The sequence below is a fragment of the Trachypithecus francoisi genome, unplaced genomic scaffold (genome assembly GCF_009764315.1).
Source record: "Trachypithecus francoisi isolate TF-2019V2 unplaced genomic scaffold, Tfra_2.0 Lachesis_group0, whole genome shotgun sequence".
NCBI classification, from domain to species: Eukaryota; Metazoa; Chordata; class Mammalia; order Primates; family Cercopithecidae; genus Trachypithecus; species Trachypithecus francoisi.
In genome coordinates, this window is record NW_022681453.1 from 165,802,785 (window position 1) to 165,821,714 (window position 18,930).

At 35.2% G+C, this 18,930-nt stretch overlaps 1 protein-coding gene across 13 annotated transcripts in view; it reads right to left on the reverse strand.

Moving 5' to 3' along the window:
• TBC1D5 (TBC1 domain family member 5) overlaps nucleotides 1-18,930 on the reverse strand; it is a 591,323-nt gene that overhangs the window by 216,224 nt on the left and 356,169 nt on the right. For all 13 annotated transcript variants that reach the window (XM_033212761.1, XM_033212760.1, XM_033212755.1 and 10 more), the window contains one exon: nucleotides 17,699-17,871. In XM_033212761.1, the coding sequence (XP_033068652.1) occupies nucleotides 17,699-17,871 (173 nt within the window). The remainder of the gene's footprint in view (nucleotides 1-17,698; nucleotides 17,872-18,930) is intronic.

Below are 18,930 nucleotides of genomic sequence, written 5' to 3' on the forward strand. Positions count from 1 at the left end.
GCCTCAGCCTCCTGAGTAGCTGGTATTACAGGCATGCACCACCATGCCCAGCTAATTTTTTGTATTTTTAGTGGGCACGGGGTTTCTCCACGTTGGTCAGGCTGGGTCTTGAACTCCCGACCTCAGGAGCGGCCTCCCAAAGTGCTGGTACAGGCGTGAGCCACTGCGCCTGGCCCACTCTTCTTAATAGCACTCATTTTAATTGTTCAGGTCCTTCCCATTGACATAATTAGGTCAGAGGTTCTCTTTAATAAAACCTGAACCTACTGAGCATAGGTGCAATCTCTCAGCTTACAACTCATTCTTTTTTAACTCAGTACCACTCATTTTATTATTGTTTCTGATGCCTCTTAGAGCTTATATCTAGCAAATTCTAAATTAAAATGTTTTAAAAGGTGTATTTTCTCTAACAAATTCCATGTAGTATAATCTTTAATTTTAATTAAAAAATTAAAATATTTTTAAACTTGAGATATTCTAAACCCTACATATCATTTACAATTTAAGTCATAATAAGAACCTTTGGAGGTGGTACACTGGTATAAAAAATCTATAAAAAATCATACAAAAATATCTAACAATAATTGATATAAAATGAAAATAAAAGCATTTTTATTAGAGAAAACATTTTAATGAAAGAAATTTTTAGAAACAAAATACAAATACACACCAAACTTACTATATTATTATAACAAATAATATTTTTTCTACATTTAAATTCTGTTACAAATCTATCTAAAACTATAAAAATAAGAAATTTGAGGGGACAAAGAAACACATAAAGAACCAAAAGTAGTCAAAAGCAAAAATAAGAAGCAAAAAGCAACATGTTTCACCAGCATTTCATCTGTATCTCCAATTAGTGAAGGAGAAAGTTTTACTTAGGGTTTGTTTGTTGAAGAACTTTTATCTTTTATCCTTTATAATAGAGTGTAATAAATGACAGTTTTCCTTAACTGATTCAGCAGCCTTTGTCAAAGCATCTTAAGACATTATGAAAGGTTCTCTTCACTAAGCAAGCTCCATCATTTTTCTTACATTTAGGTCAGAAAAGAAGTAACACTGAGAAGATAGGATTCCATCTTGGTATTGCGGGTCAGATAAAATATACCGGTAAAACTCTGTCCTTAAAGTAATTTTACAAAAGTCAGAAAAATATCTTAGAATTGTCATACAAGATGCGTACTGGTGATCTCAAATATCTTAAAAGTTAGTCAGGAGACACTTATCTAGAAAACTTGCCTTTACAGGCACATTTGAAGCCCTCTTTGTTCCCATAAAGGTTTTACACATATTAAGCAGTCTCTCAAGGTCAAAAAATAAGGTTAGAAACTTAAGTCTGGTCACAACCTATCAAAGACACACAATGTAATCACTGGTATAAGTGATACAGGTTAGCTTAATTATCAAGTATACTTAATAATGGAATATGATATCATACATAAATTACCATATGGCAATATAAAACAGCTTATTAGAGCAATTAGCTCTAGATATTCAATTTGCCTCTAGGTTACTTGGTTACTGGAAGAGTTGGAGAATGGAAAAACAGAGACCCAGGAAATAAAAAATCCAAGGATAAGAAATGAAGGAGAGAAATCTGAATGTTAAAGATTAACTTAATTCTAGGATTTTTTACCCACATTTAACCATTATTTCCTAGTAAGTCCTGAAAAATTCTCCTTCAAGCTTTAGAACCTACACTTTTGACTGGAGGGTAGAAATTACTTTCCTTCCAAACTAAATGTATTCTGCCAACTAACAGACTGGAAGACAACGTCAGTTTTAAAGTATTATCACTGTTATTAAACCACATAGCTTAAAGAAGGCATTCCTTAGTTTTACTGTGGTTTAAAAACGACTCTGACTAAATGTATTTCTGGGAAAGTTTTATTTTTCCTGACCCTTGTTAGATTTTTTTTTTGTAATTATAAAGTTTTGGGGTAATATTAAATATTTGTTTTTCCTGTATACTTATGTTCAAAGAATCACAACAACTATAAAGTCACAGTTTTATTGGGCTTTCCTTACAGAATGTTGCTATAACCTGAAGTTGATAGTGACTTTAAGACTGGGATTGGCAAAGGGTTGTGTTGTCTAAGATATACAACCAAAAGAAAGGATTTTTAGTATCTTTTTATATATATATATATACCTGGAATGGCAAGTATAGCTGAGGTGAGGGTATGTTCTATCATGAACAATTTGGGCTATCAGTTTTCAGCACATCAGTTTGGGTATCTAGCATGTTTTGTGTTTCAATCACCCCGATTCTTATTTAGAAATATACATTTTTAAAACTATGAATTTAGTGACATATTTACAAAAATTTAGAAACATATTATGCATGGTAATCTTTAATAAACTGTCCTAATAAATAAATACAAATTTAAAAATAAAGTCTTAGTTGCAGAGTTAAAATTATGATTAAAATTTCTTCTATGTTATATATTTTGGAAGTATTTTAAAACTCATTGTAAATACTTCTCATTAGAAGCTAAATATTTTGGAAGTATTAAAACTATTCAAATGCATTGAATAAATATGACATCATTTGTTTTTTGGTTGTTTTCATTAGTCCCATATATTTACTAGGTTCCAAAACACCAGTGAAAGAAGTGATCTAATTGAAAGAAATTTCAAAGGATGGGCAGCATTTTTGGAAGGAACAAGTAGAGACATCCTAGTCTATGTTTAAAATTGCATTTCCAAATATATATGTGATAGTCCTTTAGCTACAGCATACCAAGACCAAATTGGAAATCACTGGTTTCTCAAACCTCATATGTCCATTATATTTAAAAGTTTCACAATCAAATCTCTATGTAACTATTCACATGACTGGAATGCTATTTCCTGTGTGTGAAAAGTACCGGTAAACAAAAACACGAAAGCAAAAGCTGAGTTGCCTAATTTTTTTTTTTTTTTTTAAACTGTGCTATTTGCACTGGGTAAGAATTTTGGATGGTTCATTATTAATCCCACATGACTGGTCATTTTAAAGTAGATTTAGATTTAGAAATTTAAAAATTTACAATTATAGTTAGAGATAGAACAAGCAGACAGAAAAAGAGCAAAAATATGGAAGACCTAACCAACATAATCAACCAATTTGACCTGACATTTATAGAATATTCCATTCAACAATAGTAGAATAAACAATCTTTTCATGTGCACAAGAAATATTCTCCAACCTACACTATATTTAGAGCTAAAAACCAGGCTTAAAAATCATACAAAAATCATGTTTTTGGATCATAACAGAATTTAATAATACATTTTTAAAAGATATATGAATAATCCTCCAATATTTGGAAATTAAGCAACACACTTCTAAATAACCCATGGTACCAAAAGGAAGCCTTAAAGAAAAATATAAAATATCTTGAGTTGAAGAAAAATAAAAATATAGTAACCCAAATTTTAGGAATGCAACTAAACCAGTGCTTAGGAAGTAACTTAGAGTAATAAAAACATACTTAAAAAGAAGAAAGGTCTAAAGTCAATAATCTGACTTCCTATCTTCAACAACTTGAAAGAGAAGAGGAAAATAAAACAAATGTAAGTCAAAGGAAAAGAGCTGCAACTAATGACACCAAAAATAGAAAGAAAAAGAGAAAGGGAGATAAAATTAATCAAACCTAAAACTGGTTCTTGGAAAAGATGAATTTTATTGATAAACTTGTAGCCAGATAAAACTAACTGATCTTCAACAAAGGTGTAAAGGCAATTCAATGGAGAAAGGATAGTCTTTCCACAAATAGTTCTGAAATAATTGGATATTCATATTTAAAAAAGAAAAAAAGTTGACCAATACTTTTTACCTTACATAAAAAATTATGCCAAAATAAATCATAGATCTAAATATAATATATCAAACTATGAAACATAAAACATAATGTGTATGACTTGGATTGGGCAGAGTTCTTATATGTGACACAAAAAACAATCTCCATAAAAGAAAAAGTTGATAAATTAAGTTTCAACAAAATTAAGTGTTTGCTCTATGAAAGACACGAGAAATTAAATGACAAGGTTCAGATTGGGGGACATTTGCAAACACAAATCTCAAATCTGACAATAGACTTGTATCCAGAATAAAGAACTGTCAAAACTCAATACTAAGAAAATAACCCCAATTTACTCAAAAAGGGAAAAAGATGTAAGATACGTAGACTTTTTTTTTTTTTTAGTCTCATTCTGTTGTCCAGGCTGGAATGCAGTGGCACCATCTTGGCTCACTGCAACCTCCACCTCCAGAGTTTAAGAGGTTCTCAGGCCTCAGCCTCCCAAGTAGCTGAGATTACAGGCATGTGCCACCTCGCATGACTAAGTTTTGTATGTTTAGTAGAGACAGGGTTTCAGCATGATGGCCAGACTTCTCTTGAACTCTAGGCCTCAAGTGATCTGCCTGCCTTGGCCTCCCAAAGTGCTGGAATTACAGGCATGAGCCACTGCACAAGGTCCTGACATTATTTTAATTAAACTATTTATTTTAAGATAGTTGTATATTCACATACAGTTGTAAGAAATAATACGAAGAGCTCCTCAGTACCCAGTAGTTTCCCCCAATGGTAACATCCTGCAAAACTATAGTTCAATGTCACTACCATGATATGGACACTGATACAGTTATAACATAGATATGTTCCATTACCACAAGGATCCTTTCTATGCCCTTTTATAGCCAAAGTAATTTCCTTTCTCCCTTTTTTTCTGTCAGTCTTCCCAGTGTCTGTCAATTTAATTGACCTTTTCAAAGAAACAACTTATTTCATTTATTTTCTTGGTTATTGTTTTCAATTATATCAGTTTTAACTCATATTTATTATTTCCTGCCTTCTGCTTTTGAGTTTACTTTTCCAAGTTCTTGGCGTAATATTTCCTCTATTATTATTTACCCTATTGTTGGAAATGTAATATTTCTCATTTCATGTCATAAAAAAACACTATGATAAACATATTTATACGTGGACTTTTATTGTACTGATGCATTTAATATGTTTATATGCTTAAAAGTAAAATTATGGAAGACTTCTGGCAAGACGGCCTAACAGGAACAGCTGCAGTCTATATAGCTCCCAGCATGAGCAACGTAGAAAACGGGTGATTTCTGCATTTCCAACCGAGGTACCTGGTTCATCTCACTGGGGCTTGTTGGACAGTGGGTGCAGGGCAGTGGGGGCAGCCCACCAAGCGTGAGCCAAAGCAGGGCGAGGCATCGCCTCACCTGGGAAGCACAAGGGGTCAGGGAATTCCCTTTCCTAGTGAAGGGAAGCTGTGACAGATGGCACCCAGAAAATCAGGTCACTCCCACTCTAATACTGCACTTTTCCAAGGGTCTTACCAAACGGCACATGAGGAGATAATATCCCGTGCCAGGCTCGAGGGTCCCACGCCCACAGAGCCTCGCTCATTGCTAGCACGGCAGTCTGAGATCGAACTGCAAGGTGGCATTGAGGCTAGGGGAGGGGCACCTGTCATTGCTGAGGCCTCAGTAGGTAAACAAAGGAGCCTAGAAGCTCAAACTGGAGGGAGCCCGCCACAGCTCAAGGAGGTCTACCTGCCTCTGTAGACTCCACCTCTAGGGACAGGGCATAGCTGAACAAAAGGCAGCAGAAACCTCTGCAGACTTAAATGTCCCCATCTGACAGCTTTGAATAGAGTAGTGGTTCTCCCAGCACAGAGTTTGAGATGTGAGAACAGACAGACTGCCTCCTCAAGTGGGTCCCTGACCCACGAGTAGCCTAACTGGGAGGCACCCCCCCGTAGGGGCAGACTGACACCCCACACGGCCGGTACCCCTCTGAGACGAAGCTTCCAGAGGAACGATCAGGCAGCAACATTTGCTGTCCAGCAATATTTGCTGTTCTGCAGCCTCCACTGCTGATATCCAGGCAAACAGGGTCTGGAGTGGACCTCCAGAAAACTCCAACAGACCTGCAGCTGAGGGTCCTGACTGTTAGAAGGAAAACTAACACACAGAAAGGACATCCACACCAAAACCCCATTTGTACATCACCATCATCAAAGACCAAAGGTAGATAACACCACAAAGATGGGGAAAAAAAGGAGCAGAAAAGCTGAAAATTCTAAAACTCAGAGCGCCTCTCCCCCTCCAAAGGAACGCAGCTCCTCGCTAGCAACGGAACAAAGCTGGCCAGAGAATAACTTTGATGAGTTGAGAGATGAAGGCTACAGACAATCAAACTTCTCTAACCTAAAGGAGAGTTCAAACCCATCATAAAAAAGCTAAAAACCTTGAAAAAAGATTAGACGAATGGCTAACTAGAATAATCAGTATAGACAAGTCCTTACATGACCTGATGGAGCTGAAAACCATGGCATGAGAACTATGTGACAAATGTACAAGCTTCAGTAGCCGATTTGATCAACTGGAAGAAAGGGTATCAGTGATTGAAGATCAAATGAATGAAATGAAGTGAGAAGTTTAGAGAAAAAAGAGTAAAAAGAAATGAACAAAGCCTCCAAGAAATATGGGACTATGTGAAAAGACCAAATCTACATCTGATTGGTGTACCTGAAAGTGAGAGGGAGAATGTAACCAAGGTGGAAAACACTCTGCAGGATATTATCCAGGAGAACTTCCCCAACCTAGTAAGGCAGGCCAACATCAAAATGCAGGAAATACAGAGAACGCCACAAAGATACTTCTTGAGAAGAGCAACTCCAAGACACACAATTGTCAGATTCACCAAAGTTGAAATGAAGGAAAAAATGTTAAGGGCAGCCAGAGAGAAAGGTCGGATTACCCACAAAGGGAAGTCCATCAGACTAAAAGCGGATCTCTCGGCAGAAACTCTCCAAGCCAGAAGAGAGTGGGGGCCAATAGTCAACATTCTTAAAGAAAATAATTTTAAACCCAGAATTTCATATCCAGCCAAACTAAGTTTCATAAGTGAAGGAGAAATAAAATCCTTCACAGACAAGCAAATGCTTAGAGATTTTGTCACCACCAGGCCTGCCCTACAAGAGACCCTGAAGGAAGCACTAAACATGGAAAGGAACAACCGGTACCAGCCATTGCAAAAACATGACAAATTGTAAAGACCATCGATGCTAGGAAGAAACTGCATCAACTAATGAGCAAAATAACTACCTAACATTACATTAACCTTAAAGGTAAATGGGCTAAATGCCCCAATTAAAAGACACAGACTGGCAAACAGGATAAAGAGTCAAGACCCATCAGTGTGCTGTATTCAGGAGATCCATCTCATATGCAGAGACACACACAGGCTCAAAATAAAGAGATGGAGGAAGATCTACCAAGCAAATGGAAAACAAAAAAAGGCAGGGGTTGCAATCCTAGTCTCTGATAAAATAGACTTTAAACCAACAAAGATCAAAAAAGACAAAGAAGGCCATTACATAATGGTAAAGGGATCAATTCAACAAGAAGAGCTAACTGTCCTAAATATATATGCACCCAATACAGGAACACCCAGATTTATAAAGCAAGTCCTTAGAGATTTACAAAGGCACTTAGACTCCCATGCAATAATAATGGGAGACTTTAACACCCCACTGTCCACATTAGACAGATCAACGAAACAGAAAGTTAACAAGGATATCCAGGAACTGAACTCAGCTCTGCACCAAGAAGACCTAATAGACATCTACAGAACTCTCCACCCCAAATCAACGGAATATACATTCTTCTCAGCACCACATTGCACTTATTCCAAAACTGACCACATAGTTGGAAGTAAAGCACTGCTCAGCAAATGTAAAAGAAGAGAAATGATAACAAACTGTCTCTCAGACCACAGTGAAATCAAACTAGAACTCAGGATTAAGAAACTCACTCCAAACCACTCAACTACATGGAAACTGAACAACCTGCTCCTGAATGACTACTGGGTAAATAACTGAAATGAAGGCAGAAATAAAGATGTTCTTTGAAACAATGAGAACAAAGACACAACATACCAGAATCTCTGGGACACATTTAAAGCAGTGTGTAGAGGGAAATTTATAGCACTAAATGCCCACAAGAGAAAGCAGGAAAGATCTAAAATTGACACCCTAACGTTACAATTAAAAGAATTAAAGAAGCAAGAGCAAACACATTCAAAAGCTAGCAGAAGGCAAGAAATAACTAAAATCAGAGGAGGAAACAACAGGTGCTGGAAAGGGTGAGAAATAGGAACACTTTCACACTGTTGGTGGGACTGTAAAATAGTTCAACCACTGTGGAAGACAGTGTGGTGATTCCTCAAGGATCTAGAACTAGAAATACCATTTAACCCAGTCATCCCATTACTGGGTATACACCCAAAGGATTATAAATCATGCTGCTATAAAGACACATGCACGCGTATGTTTATTGCAGCACTATTCACAATAGCAAAGACTTGGAATCAACCCAAAGGTCCATCAATGATAGACTGGATTAAGAAAATGTGGCACATATACACCATGGAATACTATGCAGCCATAAAAAAGGATAAGTTCATGTCCTTTGTAGGGACATGGATGAAGCTGGAAAGCATCATTCTCAGCAAACTGTCGCAAGGACAAAAAACCAAACACCGCATGTTCTCACTCATAGGTGGGAACTGAACAATAAGAACACTTGGACACAGGAAGGAAAACATTACACACCGGGGCCTGTCATGGGGTGGGGCAGAGTAGGGGATAGCATTAGGAGATATACCTAATGTAAATGATGAGTTAATGGGTGCAGCACACCAACATGGCACATGTATACATATGTAACAAACCTGCACACTGTGCACATGTACCCTAGAAAATCAAGTATAATGAAAAAATAAAAAGTAAAATGAGTCAAAGAACCCAACTGATCAGACTTCCGACTTACCCTCCCAGTTGCCTCCTAAACGATTATATCAACATTGAGCACAATTTTCTCTAATCTCTATCAATCTAAATGAAAATTATATTATGCTATTTAATTTGCATTTCTTTCCTTTTTTTAATTTTTTTTTATTTTTTAGAGACAGGATCTACTCCCAAGTCTCTGGGACTATAGGTGTGCACCACCATACCTGGCTAATTTTTTCTTTCTTTTTTTTTACAAGGGTCTCACTACCTTGCCCAGCGTGATCTCAAACTCCTGGCCTCAAGATATCTTCCCACCACAAGCTTTCAGTGCTGGGATTATAAGCATGAGCCACCTAATTTCTGTTTCTTTAAATGTTTGAATAGCTGAAAGTTTTCACTGTATGTACTGGTTATTGTTAATTTTTCCTTATGATTTGTTGATTCATTTTACTGTTCTACTTAATGGATTAGTGATTTCTTACCAAATTTAGGACTCTTTATATCTAAAAAATAAAAATTTATATTTTATTCTTTATATTATTTATGTGTGTTAAATTTTTAAATCAACTTAAAAGTCATACGGAAAAATTTGCATTGAATTTTATTGACTCAATTTTGTTTTAATTTAACAGAGTTTAATTGAGCAAAGAATGATACAAGAATCAGGCAGCACCACTACCCCCAGCCTGGACTGAAATTTTGAGGTAGTCAAATTTCCAGATTACCTTCTAGAATGTCTTCACTGATATTCTTACAAAATCTATTGTCATTAAAAGATAGGTTATTCATGTATGTTTTCTACTAATTATTTAGAGTTGTAATTGTTTCATTTTTATTACTTGATGTTCCTTAAAATGGCAACAAAATTTTCACCATATCATATTTTGAATAATCAGATCCTTGTATTACTGGTTTGTGATCTTTCCTTCTTTTGTTTTTCTTTCCTTCCCATTAATTCACCTTCTCATGTACTCAAAAATTATTTGCTGAGCGTTTACCACATGCCAGGTTCAGTTTAGGGAGGCATTTGAAATATATTAATGAATAAGGTAGACAAACCCCTTACTGTCATGGATTTTACATACCAAAATTCAAGGCTATTGTATGTCTATGAAGAACTGAATGTTTTATGAATATACAACGTTTCTTTCAATGCTTTTTTTGAAGTATATTATCTTGATATTACAGTTGCTGTCCTTGTAATCCTTATACCAAACTATCTGAATTTATTTTAGCTGCTTCTTCTAAGAAGCATATAGTTGGATATTGTCTATCAAGCCAGTCAATAATTTTTGCCTTTTATTAGGTAACTTTAAAGCATTTATGTATAGTAGCATAACTAACATTTGATAGTTTTGTCATCATCTTTTATGCTTCCTTTGTAAATAATCTTGTTATTTTCTTTTTTCTTCTTATTGCTACTTCTTATTATGAGCCTTATTAATAGCCAGGAATTTTGCACTGAACATGTAAAAATTATCAACAATGAACACTGACTGAGTGCTTACAGTGTGTCAGGTATTGTACTCTGTATGATTTTTCTCATTTAATCGTCACAATCCTATTGCATAAACATCTTTTATGAGCATTTTTTAAAACGTTTATTTAGTGATTAGAAATATCAATAATATTTATTTCATGTGTACTGATGAATTATGTAAACTTCTATACTTCCTTCCATCTTTAAATTAATCACTAGAATTAAGTAGACTTAAGATACAAATAATGATTTAAATTATTTTCACTGCTATTGACAGGATTATTTTTGACAATTGCTTTCAGTTATTTAGCCTTAATCATATCTTACTGGTTACACTGCTTTCCAGTAGTCCTCTTACACTTGCTTTCCTCTTGCTTGAATTATTGATTTTTATTCACTTCTCAGTGGGAAAACTGTATTTTTATCTAGAAAGGCATGTGGATGGTACCTTTCCTAAGCAAGTGCATGCGTAACTCAGCCCAACCTTTCCTTCTTGGCCTTTGACTATGGTAAAATACATGGTCATTTTGCCAGTAAAGGTCGTTTCTCTCACTTCATCAATTAATTCTTTTTTTGTAGGTCAAGTTTAAGATTAAAGTGGCAGATCCCCATCCCCAAGCTTCCTTATTTTTTTATCAAGTAGTCTCACTTAAATAAGGCCAGAATTGGACTTTGACAAGGAAATTTAAGCCTTAGGCTATGGCTTATGATTTTAGCTATACATTTGCTGCTAGCACATCCTATGTGAAAGATCTGGAGTTCATTTATTCCTGATTTGGGGCATGGCCGTAGACTTTAGGCTCTCCAATGTCCTTGGTTTTCTATTCCTTCCTTATAAGGCTGGTTTCTAATCAGTACTAACAAGATTCCTCTGATTCAGGGCCTTGTACCTGGCCTGGGTCTTTGTTATCTGGTGAAGCTGAATTTGGCTCATGGCCCAATGTGACACATAAAACCTTCAGGTGTCTCAGTTTTCTACCACACTTACAGTCCTAGTCAAATTAAACTGTGAATATTAGCTCAAGTGTTCAAAGGCTGGCTCAGCTTCTTCGTAGCTATTTAATCTAAATAAGGCTTTATAATCCTTCATTTCCTCATCAACAAAATAGGGATAATAAAAGTATCTATTTCTTTTTTTTTTTTTTGAGACGGAGTCTCGCTCTGTCGCCCGGGCGGGAGTGCAGTGGCCGGATCTCAGCTCACTGCAAGCTCCGCCTCCCGGGTTTTACGCCATTCTCCTGCCTCAGCCTCCCGAGTAGCTGGGACTACAGGCGCCCGCCACCTCGCCCGGCTAGTTTTTTTTAAGTATTTTTTTAGTAGAGACGGGGTTTCACCGTGTTAGCCAGGATGGTCTCGATCTCCTGACCTCGTGATCCACCCATCTCGGCCTCCCAAAGTGCTGGGATTACAGGCTTGAGCCACCGCGCCCGGCCTAAAAGTATCTATTTCTATGTGTTATTAGGTTAAATAAGATAAAGCCTTTTGGCCAGGTGTGGTGGCTCACACCTGTAATCCCAGCACTTGGGGAGGCCAAGCCAGGCAGATCACCTGAGCTTAGGAATTTGATATCAACCTGGGCAACATAGTGAAACCCCGTCTTTACCAAAAATACAAAAAATTAGCTGGGCATAGTGACAGGTGCCTGTGGTCCCAGGTACTCGGTAGGCTGAGGTGGGAGGGAGGATCCCTTGAGCCTGGGAGATGGAGGCTGCAGTGAGCTGAGATCACACCACTGCATTCCAGCCTGGGTGACAGAGTGAGATGCCCCCTCTCAAAAAAAAAGAAGAGATAAAGCCTTTAGCACAATGCCTACCCCTCAGGAAATAATAAATATAATAAATTATGAGTCATTATTTCAAATATTTAATTATTCTTCCCCATAATTCTTAATCAGTGATAATTCTTCATGTAGAAGGGGGAAAACCCCAACTTTCTGAAAAAGAATAATTCTGGGAAAACATTCAGTAATATACGAAAGCAAGCTATCATTGGATCGTCACTTTCTAATCCTTCATATTTCATGTATTATGTTTAATGTATAATATAAAGCTCATTAAAAAAGGAATATCTCAATCGTTAACTGTGTTTAGGAAGTTCTTTACTTAAACTGTTGAGAGATATAATTTTTTAGGCTGATAATTGCACTGACTTCTGATGACTGAGAGTTACTTTTTTACCAACAGGTTTATACCTCAAATATAGGTTAAAAAAAAAACAACTTGGCATTCAACGTAATTATACTATGATATGTTAGAACCAATATACTATGACATATTTTAAAATTATATCAAAAATTTGGCAGATTAGTAATCAATAACCAAGAATCTCCCCAATTAAATTACAATAAACTGCATGGTAAAACAACTGCTAATCCAGATAATAGAAAATAGACATGGAAGATGTATAATAAGCATTTGGGGGATATGGAATTTATCCCATGAGTGTTGTAAAGAGCTCATAATTTAACAGTGCCAAAGCCCAAGCGTGTTATGAGGGTCTTTCCTCAAAAGTGACATTAATTGCATATCCCACAGATGCCTATTATGTACTCTATTTATATCAAAGTATAAAATATAGTAAAAAATTTACAGATTCAATACATGTAAAAGTGATAATAAAACAGTTATTCTGGCCTACTAAAACTGTTAAACTTCAAATTTTAGTCTCTTTATAAGAATATTGTAGTAGCACTGAATCTCTATATAAATCTGCTCTAATTTAGAGTTTTTTGAACTCACAACATGACGTGTCATCAGTGATAGAATTGTAACACAAATATTTTAGAGGCTTTTGCACAAAAATAATCCCCAAGTGATGAAATATCAGGACATTCTTATGCTCATACTAAAAAATACCACAAAAATGACTCTTAAAAAATTACCTTGGAAAGCTGGAAATGATGCAGTCAATATTTTACTTTGGAAATTGGTCAGTATGTATTGACAGGTTTATAGAACTTAATTTTTTTTAAGTGCAACACCAATCAATAATTGGCAAACAAAAGACAACTCAAGATGTTAATTAAGATGGGTGCAGTGGCTCACACCTGTAATCTGAGCACTTTGGGAAGCCTGGGCGGGCAGATTACTCAAGGTCAGAAGTTTGAGACCTGCCTGTCCAATGTGGTGAAATCCCATCTCTACTGAAAATACAAAAGTTAGCCAGGTGTGGTGGTGGGTGCCTATAATCCTAACTACTCAGGAGGTTGAGGCAGGATAATTGCTTGAACCCAGGAGGCAGAAGCTGCAGTGAGCCAAGACTGCACCACTGCACACCAGCCTGGGCAATAGAGCAAGACTCCCTCTCAAAAACAAGAGAAAAAAGGTGTTAATTATTTATTCAAATTATAGCAAGAGAAACTTTATTCTATGTGCAACAGAAGGAACTTTCATAAAATTAATGAAAAACATAGCATAAATTACCTTTAGGATATATTTTTTATAAAATCACTTAAGTTGAACATTTAATTGCTGATTAATTTTATTTAACCTAAAATATAGGTAGTAAACTGATTTAACATTTGCTAACAAAAAATTTTTAATCATCCAGAAGATAATACAGTTAAATATATAAGTAACAGCATTAAATAAGCAAGCTGTTATATAATATTCAAGATTTCAGGTGGACTTATTCACATGTCAAAATAAATGTCATCAATTTATATAATACTAAGATTATCTAATTTAGAATGAGATTACCCAATTTTAGTGCAAGTAATATTTTTGTACTATTCGTGAATTCTAATTTTGTTAAGTACATCTATTAGCAAAATGCAGCAAATGTACATACTTATGGCACATCTCCCACCTCAGGAGATATTAACATATATTCTCTTGGAAAAAGTGGTTTAAAAATAATTGCAAAATTTAGTGACAGTTATAACCATAATACAGACTAGATTTAAGTAATTTCATGTCCCATGCAACTGTTAAAAATTTTGCTATTGGCTCATTCACTATTGACGTTTTTACTATAAGTTCTAATATTTTACTTTTATTTATTTTTATTTTCTTTTTTCTTTTTACTATAATTTATAATTTTCTTGAAACATTTTACTTTACAAAAAATTTGTAGAATTTTGTTTTGTTTGAAAATCAAAATTCTACAAAATATCTGGCACGCAAAAGTACACTTTAGATGACTTTAGATGACACAATTATGAATTATTATGAAATCTGAGAAAACAGTTTCATAAACTAAAAAGAGATAATTTTACATCTGCCCCTTGGTGATATTTACTCAAACCACTGACTGTATTTTCAAGTATTAATTCTGAATGTAAAACTAAATTAACAACTTTCTTCCAACAGGAATAAACAGTAGCACAGCAATTACTTAGATTAAGATATTTGTGTGATATAGAATAAGATATTTTACTTCATTTCCATGAGATACAAAACTATAATATTAAATTCTAGAACATAAAATTATTCTGCCAAACTATATGACCATTTCTAAAAGTTTACTCCCAATTTCTATAGCATCACTTTAGAAAACAGTGGTCTAAAAGATGGCTGTTATAAGTTTGCAGGTAAGAGAAATACATAGGCTTTAGTGAAAAGAAAAAAAAAAGGCAAAGACAGAGTTGGAAGGGCTAACTAATGATTCACACAGGACATCATATTTACATAGCCATGACATTCTAATTAAGTAATGGTAATGACAAACAATGATAATAAAAGCATGTCAAAACATACATTATATGTATACTACACACGGAACATGACATGTTTTTGTAAGTTATGATTTAATTCTCACAGGCACCCTATGAAGTAGGTACCATTATTTTTAATTTCCATTTCACAGACGAGAAAACAAAGGCTGTTTCTTTTCAGAGTCTATGCTTCTAACTGCAGTATTATTATTATTGTTATTATTAGAGATGGGGGTCTTGCTATGTTGCCCAGGCTGGACTTGAACTCCTGGGTCAAGCAATCCTCCTGCCTCAGAGTCCCGAGTACGGTGGGATTACAGGCAAATGCCACCATGCCTGGCTTACACTATTTTTTGACCCAGGAAAGTTCCAATAGTCATTAATAGAAAATACACAGATGGGTAGTACAGATGGCATTACAGCTTAGAGATGTAAAAAAATTCAAGCACTTTGGCCTTCCGTGTGCTCCATAAATAGTAATAACAAAACCAAATTAATATGTGAAATAGGCAAATAAAATCCTTGCATTATAAAATGTAGTAAAGGCCAGTTGAGACGAGTGATCTATTCTTCAAAGATTTAAAAATACGTATTAAAAAAAATACAGATGAGATTCTATTTAAAAATAATGAGCTAAATGAGGCAGCTATGATTATTGCAAGACCTGGTATTTTCAGTATTGCTGATAATGTTTGAAAGATTAAGAGTAATTATGTCATGGATCATGGGATTTTAATGGGAAGGTACTGGTCAAAATGTCAAAGAAATTCTATAAATTATTATGATAAAGATAAAACTAGCCCCTGAAACTATCCGAAGGAAACTAACATCTGAAAAGGAAACAGAAACATTCTGGTTATAAATTATTTCACCCAAGGCCATGCCATCACCACTGCAACATCAAGCACCAGTTTGGGCAAGAAGGCAAAAAATTATAAAGCATTTCAAAGAAATGATAAACACATTCAACATCAACTTCTTTCCCCAATGTTTAAAACCAATTTCTGGATCTTAGCAAGCAATTTTTGAGGGTGTAAAATGTGCTTTTGTATTTGGATATATCAATTATTTGACTGCACAGTGGAGAGGAGTATAAAATTTAACTCCTGACCTTGTTACTAGCTATTTCGAATAAATTTTTATGTCTATAATCACAAACGTATTAGTTAGACTTTCAAATGTACGTAGCAATTCATTAATAACCTGCACTGCTGCCCAATACCACATGTCACACACAATTTTCTCATTTCCAGTGGGAATAATGAAGCAGCTCTCAATGATGAGGTCAAGCTAAAGTAAGAAAAAGGAAAACATGCAGCATTAAAACAGAAAAGCAGACTTCTTCAGTCATAGTTCAGGGCTTCCAGAGAAGAAAAACAGCTGAAAGTTATTATTCATGAAAGACTCTGCGTAAAATGAGGACATAAATAAAATACTAATTTATTCTCTTTTCTGGGTTAAATAAACAGCTCTGGCTGTGGGTGACTTGTTTGAGATTCTCTGCAATTCAAATAATGAATTCACATTTATTGAGCATCTACTATGTACACCTCAATAAAAATTTGTCTCAATTTTGCATGTTCTACCTAATGGAGAGTCAAGCTTTACATAAAATATCTACCAAGAAACTGCATAGCACTACATATAAATGTTCTACTATTTCAATATAAAGAACCCTTGTCTGTAGCACTACATAGATAATTCATATTTACTAAAATCACTATTTTTTAATTTGCATACACACCTTATAAGCCACTGAAAAAATACACACACACACACACATACACACGTACCCCTAAAGAGTCACCATCTCCCTGTTCTGCTATGACATGTTACAGAAGTTATATGGCTGAAGAAAATTAATACATTATGGTCCCTGAGACAGGCATCTATCTTACTCACGGGAATCTACCTCTAAGGGTAGAGTAAAAGATGATCACATGATATAATGGAAAGAACACGAACATTTTATAGTATTGTTAGGATTGGGGCTGGCTCCATGCATGTATGACTCATGCAACTTCTTGGAAACCTTGGTTTAATGATCTGCTGTTACCAGCTTGAAATTCTTACTAATTTCTTCAAAGGGGCCCTGCATCTTTCTTTTGCACTGGGCTCTGCAAATTATGTAGCCAATCCTAAATAATTATGGCTTTGAGTTACGATTTCACTGTGTAATATGTGTAAACTAAATCTGAGCCTTAGCTTCTTCATCTCTAATAAAGGAATAATACCCAATTTACAGGGTTGGTATTACAGGGAGTATTAGATGAGATACCATACATACGTGAAAGTGATAAGCACTGAGCATGCATATAGGCACGCAAAAGAGATGTGAAATAAAATGGAGATGGAACAGTTTTTATTTTTACTTTTAAGGATCCGAGACACATAGAAATTTACATGTCATTAGAAACTACTATATAATTTGATGTAGTTGAAATTTAAACTTTAGGCTAGGTGCAATGGCTCATATCTGTAATCCCAGCACTTTGGGAGGCAGAGGCAAGCTCAGGAGTTCAAGGGGAGCCTGGCCAACATGGTGAAACCCTGTCTATAAAAAATACAAAAACTTAGCTGGGCTTGGTAGAATGTGTCTGTGGTACCAGCTACTTGGGAGGCTGAGGTGGGAGGATCACTTGAGCCCAGGGGGCAGAGTTTGCAGTGAGCCAAGATCACTGCACTCTGGCATGGGTGAAAGAGTGAGACTCTGTCTCAAAAAACAAACAAACAAACAAAAAAACTTTAATACTTACAACCCATATATCTGTGGTGCAATTTCTAGTCTGTTCAAGTGCATGTAAAGCTCAATATCATGCTTCTTCAGTAGATGATCCTGGATCTGGTTGACTTTAGTAACAATAGCAACTGTTGGCCCTAAATCTTGTGGTCTAGCAAAGGGAATGGGAGTCATCAGTGTTTCTTTCCCCTAAAAACAGAAAAATTGAACATGTATTATTTAAATATGAAAGTAATAAATATATGGATGTCATTCTTTATCAATGACAGTTTAAACAAGAAGTCTTATTATCTGCCTACTACTCATTCTTTAAAAAAGGTGAGAGCACCATGAAATAATTAAAATAGGAAGATGACAAAGGGATTCACTAGAAATACTTTTTAGGAATATATTATTCATTTATATATGCGAGTAATTAAGATGAATGTTCAAAAGTCACATCTGTTATGTTCCTTGATAGAATGATGTCATTGTTTTGCCTAAGCCACTTTTACAAAGCTGACTCAGTAATATCAGTACAAGTAGGTAAAATCAAGAACTGATAACCCTCACAGCTTAGTCACTGAGTTTCTCAACTGGCGTGACTCAGTTAGTTATAAAATACAAAATGGCCACTATAAGAAATGACCAATATTTAAATGTGTTCAAATACTCTGCTCAAAATTTTGATGTTCATGTAAGTCTATGACTTCATCACATAACTTGCCAAGAACAAAAGGTTATTATTCCAAAAATATAAAGTAGTTTGCCAAATATGCTTACAGTAGCTTTTTACCTTCAACAACCCTTTCAGAATATAACATGTTGGTATATGCAGAAACACATTATCACCTAGTGTAGGGGTCAACAAACTTTCCCTGTAAAGAGCCAGAGAGTAAATATTTTAGGCTTTACAAGTCATACAGTCTGTGCTGCAACTCTGCCACTGTAAGGACCATGCAGCCACAGACAATAAGTAAACAAATAGTTTTGGACTGTGTTCCAAAACATTTTATTTAAGGGCATGGAAGCTTAAATTTCATATTCTTTTCATATGTTCCAAAATACTATTCTTCTTTTGACAGTTTTCTAACCATTTAAAAATGTAAAAACCATTCTTAACTCATAAGATGTATAAAAACAGATGGCAGGTAGATGCCAACCTCTGAGCTGGCCAAAGGCATGAAAAACATCGATTACCTATTTCATTTTTTAAGAGATGGAATGAAGTGACTGAGTAATAATGGTTTCTAAACAGAATGCAATCAA